Source organism: Rhinopithecus bieti, unplaced genomic scaffold (genome assembly GCF_001698545.2).
Source record: "Rhinopithecus bieti isolate Rb0 unplaced genomic scaffold, ASM169854v2 scaffold_19939, whole genome shotgun sequence".
In the NCBI taxonomy this organism is placed as follows: Eukaryota; Metazoa; Chordata; class Mammalia; order Primates; family Cercopithecidae; genus Rhinopithecus; species Rhinopithecus bieti.
In genome coordinates this window covers 316,964-334,071 of record NW_016810019.1, presented here as the reverse complement: position 1 = coordinate 334,071, position 17,108 = coordinate 316,964, and the positions used below count along the sequence as shown (strand labels likewise).

Here is a 17,108-nt window from a genome sequence, read left to right as displayed (position 1 = left end):
ATTCCTGCATGATTAATTTATATAGTAAATGTTATTATGTGCTTAATAATTTTCTAGATCTTAGGGTATCTTTTATGTAGTCATAGTGCTATTACTGTATAACATAAGATATGATTGTGTATAATGGTGCCTACAGATCTTTTCAAAGGGATTTTTTTAAATTTATAATTATAAAAAAATCGTTATCTTCATATATTTTCCATTTGATTTGGAATTTATTTTTTACAGAGCGTCCTCTTCACTACAAGGAAAATGTGCTGGAGCAAGTGCTTCGGTGGAGTTCATTAGCTGAACCTGGCTCTGCTTACCTGGTGGTGAAGAAATTCTTAACTACTGATACAATTAAACACTGCAGTGGTAGGTGTCATTACTTCACATTGCAGCTATGATTGAAAATTCAGGTGGTTAAAGGGTAATTAATATGGCACTAGTAATATTGGAAAATGTGAAAAATGAGTAGCTAGATACAGAATGAACTGACATAGTACATAGATAAGAAAGAAGAATATATGGACAGGAAGATATTTTCCCAGTGTGTTACTCTGAGGTAATAGTTGACTAATTTGATTGTACCAAGTTTAAGTTTTTGGAAATAATAGTTTGTTTTTAAAGGTTGTTTATCGTGCTTATGCTTACGTATTTTACTAATTTTTAGATTGAAGGCAAGTCATCTCAGTGAATTACATTTACATTGGAAAATTTTCTGGGCATTAAGGGAATGCTAAGTATATAGGCTCTGACATAGAGTGCTTGCTATACATCTCACATTTTTGTGATGATATTGTAAAATAAATACTTACAAAATAAAATACCTCCAATAAGAATACTTCCCATCCAACCGGAAGGAGATAGTGCACATGTAAGGTTAATTAAGTAAGTTAGCTAGCACAAGTGAACTATATAAGACCATTTCTGAACCTCTATGAGGTCTCAGAAAATTTTTATTTTGAAACTTAATTATTCTTCTGTTGTTATCAACTGAAAGATAAAAAAAAATCAGCCACGATTATATACAATCCAACTCAAAAAGCTAACGATTGAAATTTGCCATTACTTTTATGATTAATATTAATAATAATTATTATTTCTTAATCGCATATCAGCAGAGCTCAATACACATCAAAGCTTATTTAAAGTGTTTTTTAACTTCCTTGTAAGTTATATTATCTTTCAAATTTTACAAATGAAGGGAAGAGAAACTCAGAGAACTTAAGTAATTTGCCTTATATTATTCAATTACTAAGTATTGAATTGAGGAACTGATTGGCATTCCTCCTAATTTTAATCATGTGAAAAAACGTGGGGAGGATGGCACAGCTCTTCAGTGCTGTAAACCTACTCAGTATCATTGCAGATTCTCTAGTTAATAGTCATAATTCAGAGCTCTTAATTGTACCAAAGCTTACCGTATAAATTTCTGATTTAATGACACTGTCGTGTATATCTTATATACTTTACTTACATGAAAGTGCTTTTACAAAATGCAAGTAGTATAACAACTTTCATATCACTGTGTTCTTATAAGCATCTTAAAAACCAAAACAGGTATTAACTCTTTATACTATAGAAATGTAACCTTTCAGAGACCTTTATGCTGTTTTGAAATTTTTTCATGCTCTTACATATGATTTTGACCATATACTGCCTGTGCCTTCTTAATGTTTGCAATAGGATTTCTCTGTACTCATGTGAATGCACATATATGAATGCACATGTCATAAAGTAGTGGCTGTCAGCTAGCAATGATTTCCCCTCCTTTCCCTCCCCGCCCACAAGACATGGAACATATAGCGTCTTGAGACATTTCTGACTGCCACAACTTGGAGATTGGGTAGGGAGGCCGGGCTTCTGGTATTTACTGGGTACAGACCAGGGGTCAATGCTGATGTTGAGAAATCCTAATTTAGATAATCTGTGATATCTGTTCTAATTCGTGAATTCGGCTATTATTTCATTATCTTTCTGTTGAATTTTTTCTTTGTTTCTTTTCTTCCAATATTCCTCTGAAATATCTGTAATTCTCCGTATTGCAAAATGTTTAAAACCTACACCTAGACATAATACCTTTGCTGTTGTGTGAATGCTAGTAGGCTGTCTATGTGAGTAAAAATAGATAAGAATTAGATCCTAAAAGGCTATGTTATAAGTGGAGGTTCTGTATGTCTGAGGGTGAGGGTAAACCAAAACAAGTTCACCGTTAAATGCTGTTAATATTCGGGGCACTGCTGGGGGTGGGTAGCAAACAACCAAACAAGATGTAGATTGCACTGATTTAGAGCAATCATAACTGAGTAAAACATTTGTTGTGTAAGGGCAAGAAGAAATGGTGCAGTGACAGCCAGTACATTGGCTGTATCCACAAACTGGGAGGAAGATTGGGTGTTTTGGTGATGTTCCACCTATCGCATTGCATCTTCTAGATGGAGATATGAATGTGTCCTTCTGTTTTAAAGCACCAAGCCTCTGTAAGGTCTAGAGAAAGCATCTTGTATTAAAAAAAAAAAAAAAAAAAAAAAAAAAAAAAAAAAAAAAAAAAAAAACCTAGGGAAGAACTACAGAAGCCAAGCAGAAGAAAGCAAGCTGAAGGCTTAAGTGATGTTTCAGAAATTTGGATGAAATATTCTTTGGTTTTTGTTGTCATTGTTTGTTTTGAGATGGAGTCTTGCTGTGTTGCGTAGGCTGGAGTGCAGTGGTGTGATCTCAGCTTACTGCAACCTCTGCCTCCCAGGTTCAAGTGATTCTCCTACCTCAGCCTCTTGTGTAGCTATTATTATAGGTACTCATCACAATGTCTGGCTAATTTTTGTACTTTTATTAGAGACCGACATATACCATGTTAGCCAGGCTGGTCTTGAATTGCTGACCTCAAGTGGTCCACCTGCCTTGGCCTCCCAAGGATGAAATATTCTTTGGAGTAACATGTCAGTAAACTTCTGTGTCACTCTCTTACCCACTTCACGTCTCTAACAGGGTGGGGGCCATAAAACTTACCTCTGTCCCTGAACTATACCTGCTGCCTCATTTTATCCAACAAATATGCATCTTGTTATTGTACCAGGAACTTTGCATGAAAAAAAAATAGTGTTTTAAAGGAAAACCATCAGTAAATACATTAATTGGATTGTTTCATATTTGTAGTTATGTAGTCTGGTCAAAAGTAAGAGAACCTGTAAATGTCTAAAGTACTCTTATTTTCCAGTCCATAAAATGTTTATAAGTATTGAATTAGAGTTTGATTTATATTCATATTGTAAAAGCAAAATAATCTCTTTCATTACAGTTGGTTCTCCATTTGTTTGAATTCAGGCTTGCCCTTTAAAGGAATCTATAATATTTTTAAAAAATCAATTTCTTAAGTCATAATTTTTTCTTATGGTTGTGACTTAAAGCAACCTCTACTTTATTAATACCTCTTATGGGGCATACTTTGTGATAGACTTTTGATAATTTCAGTATTCAGTCTAATTTATTTTTGTCTTGGCAAACGTCTCCTAAATCAATCACAATAACTACCTACTCCAGAGTTATTGCTTCATTCATTACCTCTACCATACCTTAAAATTGATATCTAAAAGGAAAATGATGAAAATAAATCAAATATGATTTCTCTGTCAGTGTGTTAGCAGATAAACTAGAGTCATCTCAGTAATACTCAACTGTTCTTCAAAGAAAAATGGGAATAATGTTAAAGATTTATTTTCCTTTCTTAAGAATTTCTTATTCTAACCTGGGGCCTAGTAGAAATCGTCAGAATTTGAAAAAAAAGGGGGAGCAGTTGGTTGTAACCATATTTTTTCTCAGTAACAAATAGCTAGTATGTTAACATTTTGTTAAAACATGGGGTTGCCCTATAACATCCGTTGTACCCTGCACCCTGACACTAGATACCTAGTTGCCTCGAATTTTACTCTGTCCCTACATTTATAATTTCTATCTACAGCTTGCATTTCATTCGTTTTAGAAGTTTTTTCCTGATATATGGAGAAACAATTATACTATATATTTTGCTTTGACATTAATGTTTTTCACCACTTCCTTTTAAAAGCAAGAATGTTATATAAAAATTTGCTAATAATAAGGGGTTTTAATTTTCTCAATTTTCTTTATCCACTATTTAAAATGTGGGCTTTCACACATAAGAATATATTTCAGAACTAGCACTAATTTCTACTCATACATTTAAAGTAACGGAGGTAACATAATTTAAACTTTTATAGAGTTAGATGGCAGTCAGCTACATTTTCTATTGCCTCTACTTAAAATTATTTGTGTTTTTTCAAGGCATTTGATTATTCTTAGGAACATTTTGTGCCATTGCCATTATTGTAATAAAGAGCTAACTAACTTGAAAACAAAGGTAATAGTCCTCAATTTTTTTCTACTCCATGTTTTATGACTGAAGTTTTAAGATAGGGAGAATGAAACTTCATTTACATTGCTGTTTAGACAGTGTCGTAGCTTGCCTAATTAATCCATCATTGTATTTTATACTAAACTTCATCATATCTATCACAAGCAAACCATAAATGTATAGCTTCTGTAAGGCTTCAGAATAATCTTAAGTTGTATAAGTCTTATTTTAAGCACTAAAGTTTTTTGAAAATTATCCCAATAATTCTATTGAATGAAATTTTAATGCTCTAAATAGGAGAGAAATACTTATATCTAAAGATATAAGATGTAACTCAAATGCATATTTCTTTGAATTTCTAAGTTTAGGTTGCTGTATATGGCAGATGCTATGGAATTAACTTTGTGTTAGAATAGTGTAATTCAAAATGCAACTGCTTCAAGTAAATTCAGACCTGGAAAGCTGAGCCATTCACTATCTATGAACTTAAAAAAAGAAAAGATGATTTCAACAAATATAATAATACATTTACCTACCTGATATAATTTACATTTCACTCCCCATCATGTTTTCTTAAAGCCAAAGATGTACAAGATATTAAAGTAAGACCTAGACCACTTAAATTGGAAGTTTTTCTTTTTTCTTTTTTTTTTGAAATTGATGATAGTCACTGATATTTACTATGGAGTACCAATGTCCTGACATTTTCTAAAATATAATTCTGTGGTAAGAAACCCTATTGGTAAATTTGTATTAACTCTCTGTATCATGCAGTAATCTATAGAAAATTTAAGGTATTTAAAGTTAAGAGTTTTGGTAAGCATTATCTATACCCAGGAAGAACAGAAATTCTAAATTTATGACAACTGTTGAAATATTAGAGTACAAACAGTGTGAAATAATAGACTACTCTAGGTCTGGATGTTTATGAAGAGCTTTCAATCACAGAAAAGTAGTTCAGCTGGATGATTGTAGACATCTCTTCTTACACTGAATGTGTCCTATTCAAGGAAGTATAATTTCTTGGTTAGTTTTTCTTGTACATGCGGTCCTTCTTTAACAAGGTTATATTTTACTCTTTTACTCACTAAAAGTACATGTTGAATAAACTTTAAAAACATAAAGATATATGAAACAGTTTATAACTGAGCAAGTACTGACCAAATTTTAGAGGACTGCCAACTCAATTTTATCTAGGTAGTTAGGGAATGCTTTCCAGAGTATATATCATCAGATCATTACCATAAAAGCTGGATTTAGTTCTTGGTATTTTGGTTTGGATAACTCCTGGGGTATTAAGGTAGGGATACTAGAAGAGCTTTCTGGTTGAGAGTGATGAATGGAGCCACAGAATTCAGTTTTGGATGTGCTGAGCTTTAGGGGTCTGACGTGTGTTTGAGTCAATATGTCTAGAAGGGAAATAAATACCTAAACCTAAGGAGCTCATTGTGTGGAAGGTGGTTTTTAACCTTGGCAGAATACTAAGTCGTGCAATTTTAGTGTTAGAGTAAGAATATCAGAGACACAACACCAGCATTTAAAGAACAGATGTAGCAAGACAGGCCCTGTGAAGGAACAATCAGAAAAGTTTCAAGGAAGAAAGAGAGCAATGCCATGTAAATTATCAAAGGAGTAATTTTTAGGGGGAAAAAAAAGAGTGCTTAATAGTGTAAAATGATGCGTGAAACCAAGAAAAGTCCCTGGACATGTGTTGTTATTGTAGTTGATAGTGATGGTGGTCATGGTAATCATGACTATTACTTAGAAGTATCCCAGGATGTAAGACAGAATTTCATGTTAGATATTAAGAGACCTGAATTCATATTCTAGCATAGTTGCTTTCTAATTTTGTCACATAATTGTGAGCCACAATTTTCACATTTGTCAATAAGATGATATAACCTGTCTTCCCTACCTTGTGAAGTTTCATGAGAATCACATGAAAGAAAATATATGAACACTGAAAACTCCAGTGTTATCTCTGCATTTATTACAAGTATGCTGAAAATTATACATTCATTTAATATAAAAGAAATATATCACACTAAATTATATTTTAGAAATATTTATTATAATTCAATGTAATAATGAAAACAGTATAGGAAAACAATTTTCTGCTTTCTGCAATTTACTGTGTTAGTAGTAAAATGGCAAAAAAAAAAATTCTGTCACTTTTTTATTCAATCCTGTTCTAGTAGTACCTGTATTTATAATTTAAGTATTTATAAATAATTTAATTATAGAAGGATGTCAACAGGCTGCTTGTTTTGTTAACCACTGCTACTTCAATATAGTCTTCCTTCGGTATCCATGAGGAAGTGGGTTCCAGGACACTGCCACATCTCCCGCCACCTCCACCCCGTGCCACCTGCTTGTCATGGATACCAAAATCTGCAGATGCTCAAGTCCCTTATATCAAATGGCAGAGTATTTGCATGTAATCTATGCACATCCTTCCCATGCTTTCAATCATCTGTTTACTTATAATACCTAATGCAATATAAATGCTACATAAATTGCTATGCTGTGTTTTTTTCTATTTGTATTTTAAATTGTCATTTTTTGTTTCTCAAATACTTTTTTGATATGCTATTGGTTGAATTGACAGATGTGGCATCCATGGATGCGGAAGGTCAACTGTATGAATAACATAAGGGAGAATAGATTGGAATGAAGGGGGCATACTTGGCTTATCCTAAGGAACAGATTACTTTCTTGAGGTGTCACAATGTGTCTTAGTCTTAAAAAGATGCCCCCCCCGTTAGTCTTCTAAAATAAACCTTCAATTGTTAATAAGAGAGAGAGAGAAAAGAGTGAGAGAGAGAGAAAGAGGGGAAGGAGTATACTTTCAAGCAGCTATTATGTCCAGTTTGGTTTCTTCTTAGTTGTAGAATTAAATTTTACCAAAATGCATTTTGAGTGAATGTCATACAGTGAATGAAATATATCAGTAATTCTCCCTCCTTAAAATTATAAAAAATGCATCTATGCAATCAATTCTGAAGAGAGAAAAATATGCACAATTTTGAATTTGGGAGGGCTTTTTAGATGTTATCCTGCAAATATTGCAAAATTACTTGATCTTGACATAATTTCAAGGGGGTTGTTTCTCAAGGAAACTGCCCATTTGTGCCCTTCATCACTTAGGCTACATGGGGCAGGTAGAACTTGAACAAAGAACTTTTTAAGATAAGGCATAGCTCTGAGGAAATAGTCTTTGCCAGCAAGAGAAGAAGAGAGACACATGCAGACCACAAAAAATAGATCAATTTATTGTGTATTTCCTTGTCACTGATCAGATAATATATGAAAGATAACAATAGTTCATAGTTACTGTGAATTTACTATGTGCACTGGGCTAAATGCTTTACTTACATTATTTTATATCATTTTCCTACTTATCTTAGGGTTGTTTACTACTACTAACAAATGGAGAAACTGAGATGGAGAGGTATTATGTAACTCTTTCAAGGCGACCTGCTGATAAGTGGAGAAACAGGTGTTACAGTCAAGATCTCTCCGTATCCAGCTTATATATTCTGTCCTAAACCCCTTACTATCCTGAAATCAAGGATAAATCAGATATCAGGTTTTTAGACTCTTAGAAACTCAATCTATAAGTCATCAGACTTTTGTAAGGGTAGTTATTTCTGTAGTGTTTGCCTTAGGCTCTGCAACACAGAGAAAAATTATGTTCACCCTCCATTAATTAAACAAGGACTTACATTCTTCTTGTTCTGTGCCAAGCGCTCTTCTGAGCAATTTATATACCACATCCACTGGGTAAGTACTGTATGTATTCTCATTTTGCAGATAAGAGAATTGAGATTTAGAGATTACTGCCTGCAATCTAGCAGAGAATGTGATTGTCATTCAAGCCCAGGCAGTCTAGCTCCAGAATGTGCTGTTAGTCACTGTATTGTGTCAGCTCTTACCTAGATTGAAGAGGATAACCAAAGTATACATTATTTTAAACAGGAAATATAAAATGAATATGTACTTAAGCAGAGGTGAAGCTGTTACAATGTTTGTTTGTCACAAACCAGGGAAGCCTCAGAGGAGTAAAGAGTAGCTCAAATAAAAGTGAATTTTCTCTCCCTTCGTAGTTTGCTTGCTGAAGTATGACAGGCATAACATATTGTAATGGTAGTAACTATTAGATTATATTTTCTGTGGATTCCTCATAACCAGGTCAACCCAGCACTGTAGATAAGGCCCATGCCCTTCAAGAAGTAGAAATATTTTCTTTTAAAATATGGTGTTGGCAATAGCAAAGACATGGAATCAACCCAAATACTCATCAGTGACAGACTGGATAAAGAAAATGTAGTACATATACACCATGGAATACTATGCAGCTATAAAAAGGAATGAGATCATGTCCTTTGCAGGGACATGTATAGAGCTGGAAGTTGTTATCCTCAGCAAACTAACACAGGAACAGAAAACCAGACACCACATGTTCTCACTTATAAGTGGGAGCTGAATGATGAGAACACACGGACACATGGGGTGGGGGAACAACACACACCGGGGCCTGTCCATGGGGAGGGCGGGGCAGGGGGAGGGAATGCATCAGGAAGAACAGCTAATGGGTGCTGAACGTAATACCTAGGGGATGGGTTGATTTGTGCAGCAAACCACCATGGCACACGCTTACCTATGTAACAAACCTGCTTATCCTGCACATGTACCCCAGAACTTAAAATAAACATTGATAAATAAAAAAGTTAAATTATGAAGCAAATATGATGTTTCATGCATTCAAAGGTGATAGATCTTGGAGTTTCATGGCATGAGCGAAAAAATATAGACTGAAGTAGTTGGAAGAACCTTCATGGATCAGTTAGATCCAGAAGTAGGAATCGAATTTGTACAGAATCAAAGAAAACAGGATTTCTCTCAAGATCACTCAAGTGATTAACTTGAGTCATACCACAGAGAAAATGATTGGTTTTCCAAATAGTGTATTATTATCAATTTAACTTAAATATTATGTTTTAGTTTAATAATTTACAGAGATGGATACAAGTTGTCCATTTATTTCACGTTTTGAATTTCAGAGGAGTGTAGGCTTTTGACTTTAGGAAGGTAAGGCTTTAATCATTAGAAAAGTAGGGCTCTGGACAGAGCTTTTATAAAATGATGAAGTCTGTGTTTTCATAACAAGAATCTGCAGTTGTGTGTTAGAGCCATTAGAAAGGTAGGACATGGAGTTAGAGTATTCTGAGATCCAAGGATTAGAGAGAAAAGGAAGTGTGTAGGGTGATAACAATAGGAATGAAGTGAAATTGAATCCCAAAGAGAATTGCTGAAAGAATAATGGTTGATTGCTAGCTGCCTGGACATGGAGGGTAAAGGGGGAATATATATCTGAGAAATGCCATTCCTGGGTGTATGTTTCTCTCTCCTCTTCCCCTCAATCCTAGCCTCCTCCATCCATCAATTATTCTGTTGGGATTTCCGGCTCGTGGTTAGGAGATAACTGTTTTGTATTTAAAAATTGAGGTTTTCAAATGGGTTAGAAAAACTTTTTTGGAGGTGTGAACTTTTCAGTTTCATTGCCTGGTTATGTGGTATGTCTGTTCTGCTTAAATAAATTTGGCCATTCTGCTTTGTTTCATACATGTGACTTTTAAGAGCTTTTCTAAATTGATACCAAGTTGATAGCACAATATAACTTACAATACATGTTTGTTTTCTTACCCACAGTTTTAATTCTAAAGACCTTCCAATAAACTCCAACCTACCCTTTCTCATCCTAGCAACTACCAAGAATAGGGGAGGGTTTTATGATTCAGTAGAGGTAATTTGCTGTAATTTGATTGGAATGAAAGATCAAAAGGTGGTAAATGAAATAGTACCTATTAATGTGCATCCCAGGGTTTATCTCTGAGAGAATTTAGTGCTTTGGGAAGTGCATTAAACTTTCAAACCTGTTATACTCACACAAAAACAACAGATGGTTTTCCCTAGTAGCAAGGGAGCTTTCTGTCTAGCATGAGGTCCAGGGAGTAAGAAATATGAGAGAAGTACACCAAAGTTGAGAGTCCAGCCAGTACCTGAAGAGTTTGGGAGAATGAATTACTGGAAGCCATTCAATTCATGACCTTGATTTTGTTACATACAGAGTTACACACAGTATACTCCAAAGTTTGTAGCTTTATTTTGTTATTTTGGCCTTTAACTGGTGGCTTTCTACTTATTTTAATATCTTGGGAACAGACAGGAATTTGGTTGTGAGAGCTTTTAGAAAGTCTTTTAAATCATAGTATTTATCATAGAGCTTCATATTTCAAAGTATTTTTTGTTCTTCCCTCATCCTTAGCATATATTCCTTTCAAAACTTTCATCTTGGGTCCGTTAATAGCGTACACTCAGGTTTATACTCAATATGCTCAATCACATACAATGATGGTTAAAGTAAATGTTACTATTTAAACGATATTTAAAATTTAAACAATATTTTCCCCTAAGTCTGTTTTTTTTTTATGACTATGAGTAGTTTAATACCAGACATAGGCTTATTTCTTATTGGTAAAATGGAAAAGTTTATTAATTTGAACAAAATGTAAATGAAAAGTACTGTCAGAAGGTGTGAATGGATTTTACTGACTTAAGCAATATAAATACCTGTATTTCACAACTTGATTATCACTTGCTTTTTAAAATACCTATTTCTAAACCAACAAGGCATTATAAATGCCTTTCTTGATTCTCTTGTTCTAAATCAGCTATATGACCAAGTCCATACAATGTTTAACAAATTGCTTACTGTACTTCTTAGCTATAAAAGTCCTTTACAATATTTCTCTATGGAATTGAATATTAAAGGGTTGTACTAGAAGACAAATTTTAGCAGTATGTTTTTCAGTAATTATTTAAAAGTCACAAAGTACCTAAAAAGAACCTATTAGTATGACAATGTGATCAACAAAGTACTGTCTGAGGTCAGTATGTGTATCAAGAAAACTATCGGGTTTGTTCTGTGTGTGTATTCATGGTTAGGTTCAGTAATGTGATTAATCCTGGGCACTTTTGCTTCCAGGTGCTCATTCCATGCTCATATATTTGAGTTGTAAGGAACTATTTGTAGTTTTTACTTTTGTTTTCTCTATGCTGATTTTAAGTATGAACATTTGTGTATTATTTGCTGCATTAGTAAATGTTTTCCCCAAACAGATTAAGCAGATTAAGGGTCATTGTGTTTAAGACTATTGTTTTCTTTTTTCTTTTCTTTTCTTTTCTTTTCTTTTCTTTTCTTTTTTTTTCTTTTTTGAGATGGAGTCTCACTCTGCCACCCAGACTGGATTCAACCTCTGCCTCTCAGGTTCAAATGATTCTCTTGCCTCAGCCTCCTGAGTAGCTGGTACTACAGCCTCACACCACTAGGCTTGGCTAATTTTTTGTATTTTTAGTAGAGATGGGGTTTCACCTTGTTAGCCAGGCTGGTCTCAAGCTCCTGGCCTCAGATGATCCACCTGCCCCGGCCTCCCAAAGTGCTGGGATTACAGACATGAATCACCATGCCCGGAAAGACTTTTTTTTTTCTAAAATTTTTATTTTGTAAATTTTAGAAATGATGTATGGATATTTAAAATTCTATCACCTTAATACCAGGAAGGTATTAGACTGATAGACCTGATACAGTGTTCTGCCATACATCTTGTGTGCACGTTATCCTGTGTAAGGCCCGCAACAATCCTTCAGGATAGGTGTCATTAGTCTTATTTTACAGGAAAAGCAGAAGCTGACACCATAATGACCATATGATGGCTAGTTGGTTTGAGGTTTCTCTTTCTTTTTGTTGTTCTTCAGTTCTCAAGTAAGCAGTTGAATATGTATCTGGATTTCAGGGGAAAGTTTTAGACCGGAGATATACTGACAAATTTATGCATGATAAAAAAACAAATACAAATTTGATGTTCTCACAAAAAAGTGTTTTGTGTTACAAAATTAGTTGACATGATTTCTACCTGTGGCACATTGTCAGTTTTGCACACGAAATATAATTCCTGTTAAAGGATCTACCCTTTTTTATGCATACAGAGCCTTTTGTTCATAAGCTACAACAAATTGCAGTACACAGGAGCACAAAGTATATTGTGCTTTTTGGTTTTGCTTTGTATTTATTTATTTCTGCTAAAGCAGACCTAGTCTTCAATCCCCTTTTCTATCACTTACTAGTTTTTATGTCTTTGGGCAGGTCATTATAATTCTCTGAATCTTATTTTCTGGCTTGTAAAACCAGATAAAAAATTATCTAACTTGAATGTCACAGAATAGGAATCCCAGAAACACATTTAGCCATTTAGAACATGCTAAAAATAAAATGTAAAAATAATGAGAAAAGATGAATCATTATAAAGATGTAGGTGGAAAGCTTAGGGCATGCATTCAAACTATAGAACAACATCTATTGCTGGTGGCTCTGCCTCCTCTTCTTCCACCCTGCGAGCACTGGGCCACGGGCAGAAAATTGTGGGGCAAAGTAGGAGAGCTTTTCTGATGTAAGCCAGGGTTTTCCTGGGAAGGAAAGACTATCTCAGTGTCTAATGCCCCTGTCAATACAAATTAATCCAAAAACAGATTAATCTGGCATGTCTTTATACATTACACATCACCAAAAAATGGATTTTAATAACAAACATTTTGTTAGATATTTTTGATATGTTAATAACTGTGAAAACACCTTCCCAGTCTAGCTAGGTGGACCTGACTTTGAATTCTGATGACAGCACTCTTTAGCTGTGTGCCTTGGATAAGTTTCATGATTATAGCAACCTGTTTCTACATCTGTAAAATGATATTGTGATTAATCTACCTGAAAGTGTGCTTCTGAGCCTTTAATGAGGCATTCATGGAAAGGCTAGCGCAGTGCTTGCCTCGTGCTCCACATACGCTAGAGGTGATTATATGAGTTGTTCACTAAAGGGTGCTCAGATTATTACCATTATGTTATCACTTCATGCCTTCACATATTCTGTCTTACTGACATATCCATTGCCTTTTCCCTGTCCGTTGTGTTTCTGGGAATTCTCTAATTTTATTTGTCCATCTACCACAGTGCCTAACACAAAGCTTGATAGTAAGAAAAAGTACATTTTTGATGGAAGAATGAATAATGAAACTACTAAACTAAAGGCAAAGAGATTGAACAGTTTCTTAGTGGAGAAGAGTTTCCATTAAGTCTCTTCTTGTGAAGTGAGAGTCAACAAGTTTTTTTCCATAAAAGGCCATGAGTTAATGTTTTAGGTTTTGTTATCAGTAAGGTCTCTGAAACAACTACTCAGCTCTGTCCCTGTAGCATGTTCGCAGTCATAGATAGTACATAATATGAGGCTGTATTCCAATAAAACTTTATTTTTATAGGACTAAAATTTGAATTTCATGTAATTTTCGTGTGTCATCAAACTTTTGTGAAATTTTTTTCAACCACTTAAAAATGAAAAAATTATTCTTAGCTCATAGACCATATAAAAAGAAGTAGAGGGTTGGATTTGGCCTGCAGCCATAATTTGCCAGTCTCTGAGCTAGAAAAATAATGTGTAACCCAAACTGGAGGGAATTCTGGCTTATTAGTCAATGTCCATTAGACCCATCATAATAATAGGAAAAGGATATTGTGTAAATGTGAGGGGGCCTCTCTAGTGATATGTTAGGTTTAAACTTGGATTCAATTACTGTAAAATCCCTCAGTTTCTTCTCTGAGGCAGCAGTGTCTAGAAAAGAACATGCATTTAGAAATGGAGTTTTACCAAATATCTTATGTTCTGACCTACAGGTGAGAGCTAAACCTTGGGTACACACAGATATGAATACAGAAACAGTAGACACTGGGGACTCCAAAAGGAAGGAGGAGGATAAGGGCTGAAAAACCTTTCTATCAGGTGCTATGTTTACTATCTGGGTGACTTGATCAATGGAACCCCAAACCTCAGCATTACACACCCTTGTAATAAACATGCACATGTATCGCTGAATCCAAAATACAATTTTTTTTAAAAAAGTTGAGTTTTAATCTTCTTCAGGTAGCTCTGCAGCCTTGGGAAAGCTTCTTAACCTTTCTAAGCCTTAGTATTATCATGTGTAAAACGAACATAATAATCACAATTTTTTTAGTGTTGTTATTAGAGAGTATATAGGTGTCTAATAGGTAATCAATAAACTGTAGCAAGTATTGCATGTTTAGATTTAGTTTTTCCAATATGTTATTTCTCAAATAGTTCTGTTTTCTCCTGCTATTTCCTTTTTTTTTTTTTTTTTTTTTTTTTTTTTAATAACTTTAAAGTTCAGGGGTACATGTGCAGGTTTGTTACATAGGTAAACTTGGGTTATGGGGGTCTGTTGTGCAGATTATTTCATCACCCAGGTATTAAGCCTAATACCTATCAGTTACTTTTCCTGATTCTCTCCTTCCTCCCACCCTCCACCCTCCAATAGGCCCCAGTGCGTGTTGTTCTCCTCTATGTGTCCACGTGTTCTCATCATTTAGCTCCCACTTATAAGTGAGCACACGTGGCACTTGGTTTTCTGTTCCTGCGTTAGTTCACTAAGGATAATGGCCTCCAGCCCCATCATGTCCCTGCAAAGGACATGATCTTGTTCCTTTTTATGGCCACATAGTACTCCATGATGTAAATGTACCGTATTTTCTTTATTCAGTCTATCATTGATGGGTAAATGTTCTACCTTAGCAGTTTTGCCTTTCTTACCCTTGCATGTTTCACATTTATAAAAATTTATTTAATGCCTTAAAAATTTGTGAATTTGAGTCAGAATTCTTAAAGGTGTTTCCTTTTTTATCACGTATTTGCATTGTTTATACCAGTGGGTCTCAAAAGAAATATAATACAAGCCACATATGTAATTATAAATTGTCTAGTAGCCACGTTAGAAAAAAGCAAAAAGAAACAGGCAAAATTACCAGTATGTTTTATTTAATATCATATATCCAATATCCAAAATACATTTCAATATATAATTAACATTTTAAAAATTGTGATATATTCTTTTTTATATTTTATTTGAGATGAAGTCTCACTCTGTTACTCAGGCTGGAGTGCAGTGGCATGATCTCAGCTCACTGCAACCTCTGCCTCCCGGGTTCAAGCGATTCTCCTGCCTCAGCCTCCTCAAGTAGCTGGGACTACAGGCTCGTGCCACCACACATGGCTTATTTTTGTATTTTTAGGAGAAACAGGGTTTCCCCATGTTGGCCAGGCTGGTCTTGAACTCCTGACCTCAGATAATCCTCCTGCCTCGGCCTCCTAAAGTGCTGGGATTATAGGTGTGAGCCACTGCTCCCAGCCGATATTTTGCTTTTTTTTTTTTTTTTTTTTTCCCATATAAAGTCTTTAAAATTTAGTAGATACTTTACACTTATAGTACCTCTCAGCTCATACTAATCACATTTTGTGTGATTTCTAGCCTGTGGCTACTTGAACAGTCCAGGCAGGCCCATATATGATAAATAGCAATACTTCAGACACATGATATTCCCAGAAGTTCATCTTAGACTTTAGTGGTAGTAAACAAGTTCTTATTTTACATTATTAAAACTGACAATATAGAAATGTTTTGTATTATATTTCAAATAAGTAAAAATGTACCCAACTCACAAAAATAATGCTGTACTTTACAGACCGGAGTACATTGGGAAGCATCAAAGAAGGAATCTTGAAAATCAAAGAAGAACCATCCAAAATACTATCTGGAAATAAGTTTCAAGACCGGTATTTTGTTTTACGAGATGGGTTTCTCTTTCTTTACAAGGATGTGAAGGTATAGTATTTGAACATGTGTACATTTTTATTTGTGTGGGTATTAACATTCATATTTTATGCTACTCTCAGCCATCTCTCTTGGACGTCACTGCCTGTAGTATATAAAATGCATGGTAAGCTGATGATTTCCTTCAGCCTCTGGGATAAGATATTAATGCACTCAGTAACACAGTGAAGAATTTTATAAGGCCTGTTTAGGCACCTCAGATTTTGTAGGACAGTGAATGACTTAAGCCCTGAAGAAAAGTCTAATATGTGTTATAAATCAACATCTCAGTCAATAAAATTAGTAGAGAATGTGTGATAACCTAAAATAAAAGACTTCAGATTAGCTAATGGAAATTAATAAAAGGTGCAATAAAATGACCAAACCCCAAAGTTAAAATAAATGTTATTAGTATCTTTCCTATACAGTTGAATGAATTGACTCATTTTTAATTTCATATGTATTAATGTAATCTTATTGATATATCCCCTGTAATTTAGTTCCCTAAAAGATCTTATTAAATAATTGTGGAGTGGATAAGAGAATTAGATATATAAAAGAGGGAGTAGATAAATGATGTAGCTATAAAAATATTGAACTTAACATCAGAAAATCTCATCTCTGTGAAGAACTGGTTACATGAATAAGTAACTTAATCTCTCAACCTCAGTATCCAAATCTGTAATTTAAGATATTATGAGTTCTGCATGTCATGTTATTTTAATGCTTAAAAATATATATATATATATTTTTGTATTCTCCAGGTGCAGGTTACACCAGTGTGTTCACTTTATTAAAATTCATTGAGCTAAATATTTATGATTTGTGTACTTTTTATATATGTATTATATATACACTGCAATTTTAAAAAAGCATTAGGATAAAAAAAGCAAAACAAATATGTCCATAGGCCCCACCTCCAGTGATTTGGTTTTTATAAGACTGCGACAGGTGCTGTTAACAGCGTTTTTCTTTAATTCGTTGA

General features: G+C 34.3%; 1 protein-coding gene across 1 annotated transcript in view; it reads left to right on the top strand.

Annotated features, from left to right (window-relative positions):
* Positions 1-17,108, top strand: part of ARAP2 (ArfGAP with RhoGAP domain, ankyrin repeat and PH domain 2) — a 192,219-nt gene that overhangs the window by 146,926 nt on the left and 28,185 nt on the right. The window contains 2 exon segments of the mRNA XM_017891113.1: positions 229-357; positions 15,996-16,135. Coding sequence (XP_017746602.1) covers positions 229-357; positions 15,996-16,135 — 269 coding nt within the window.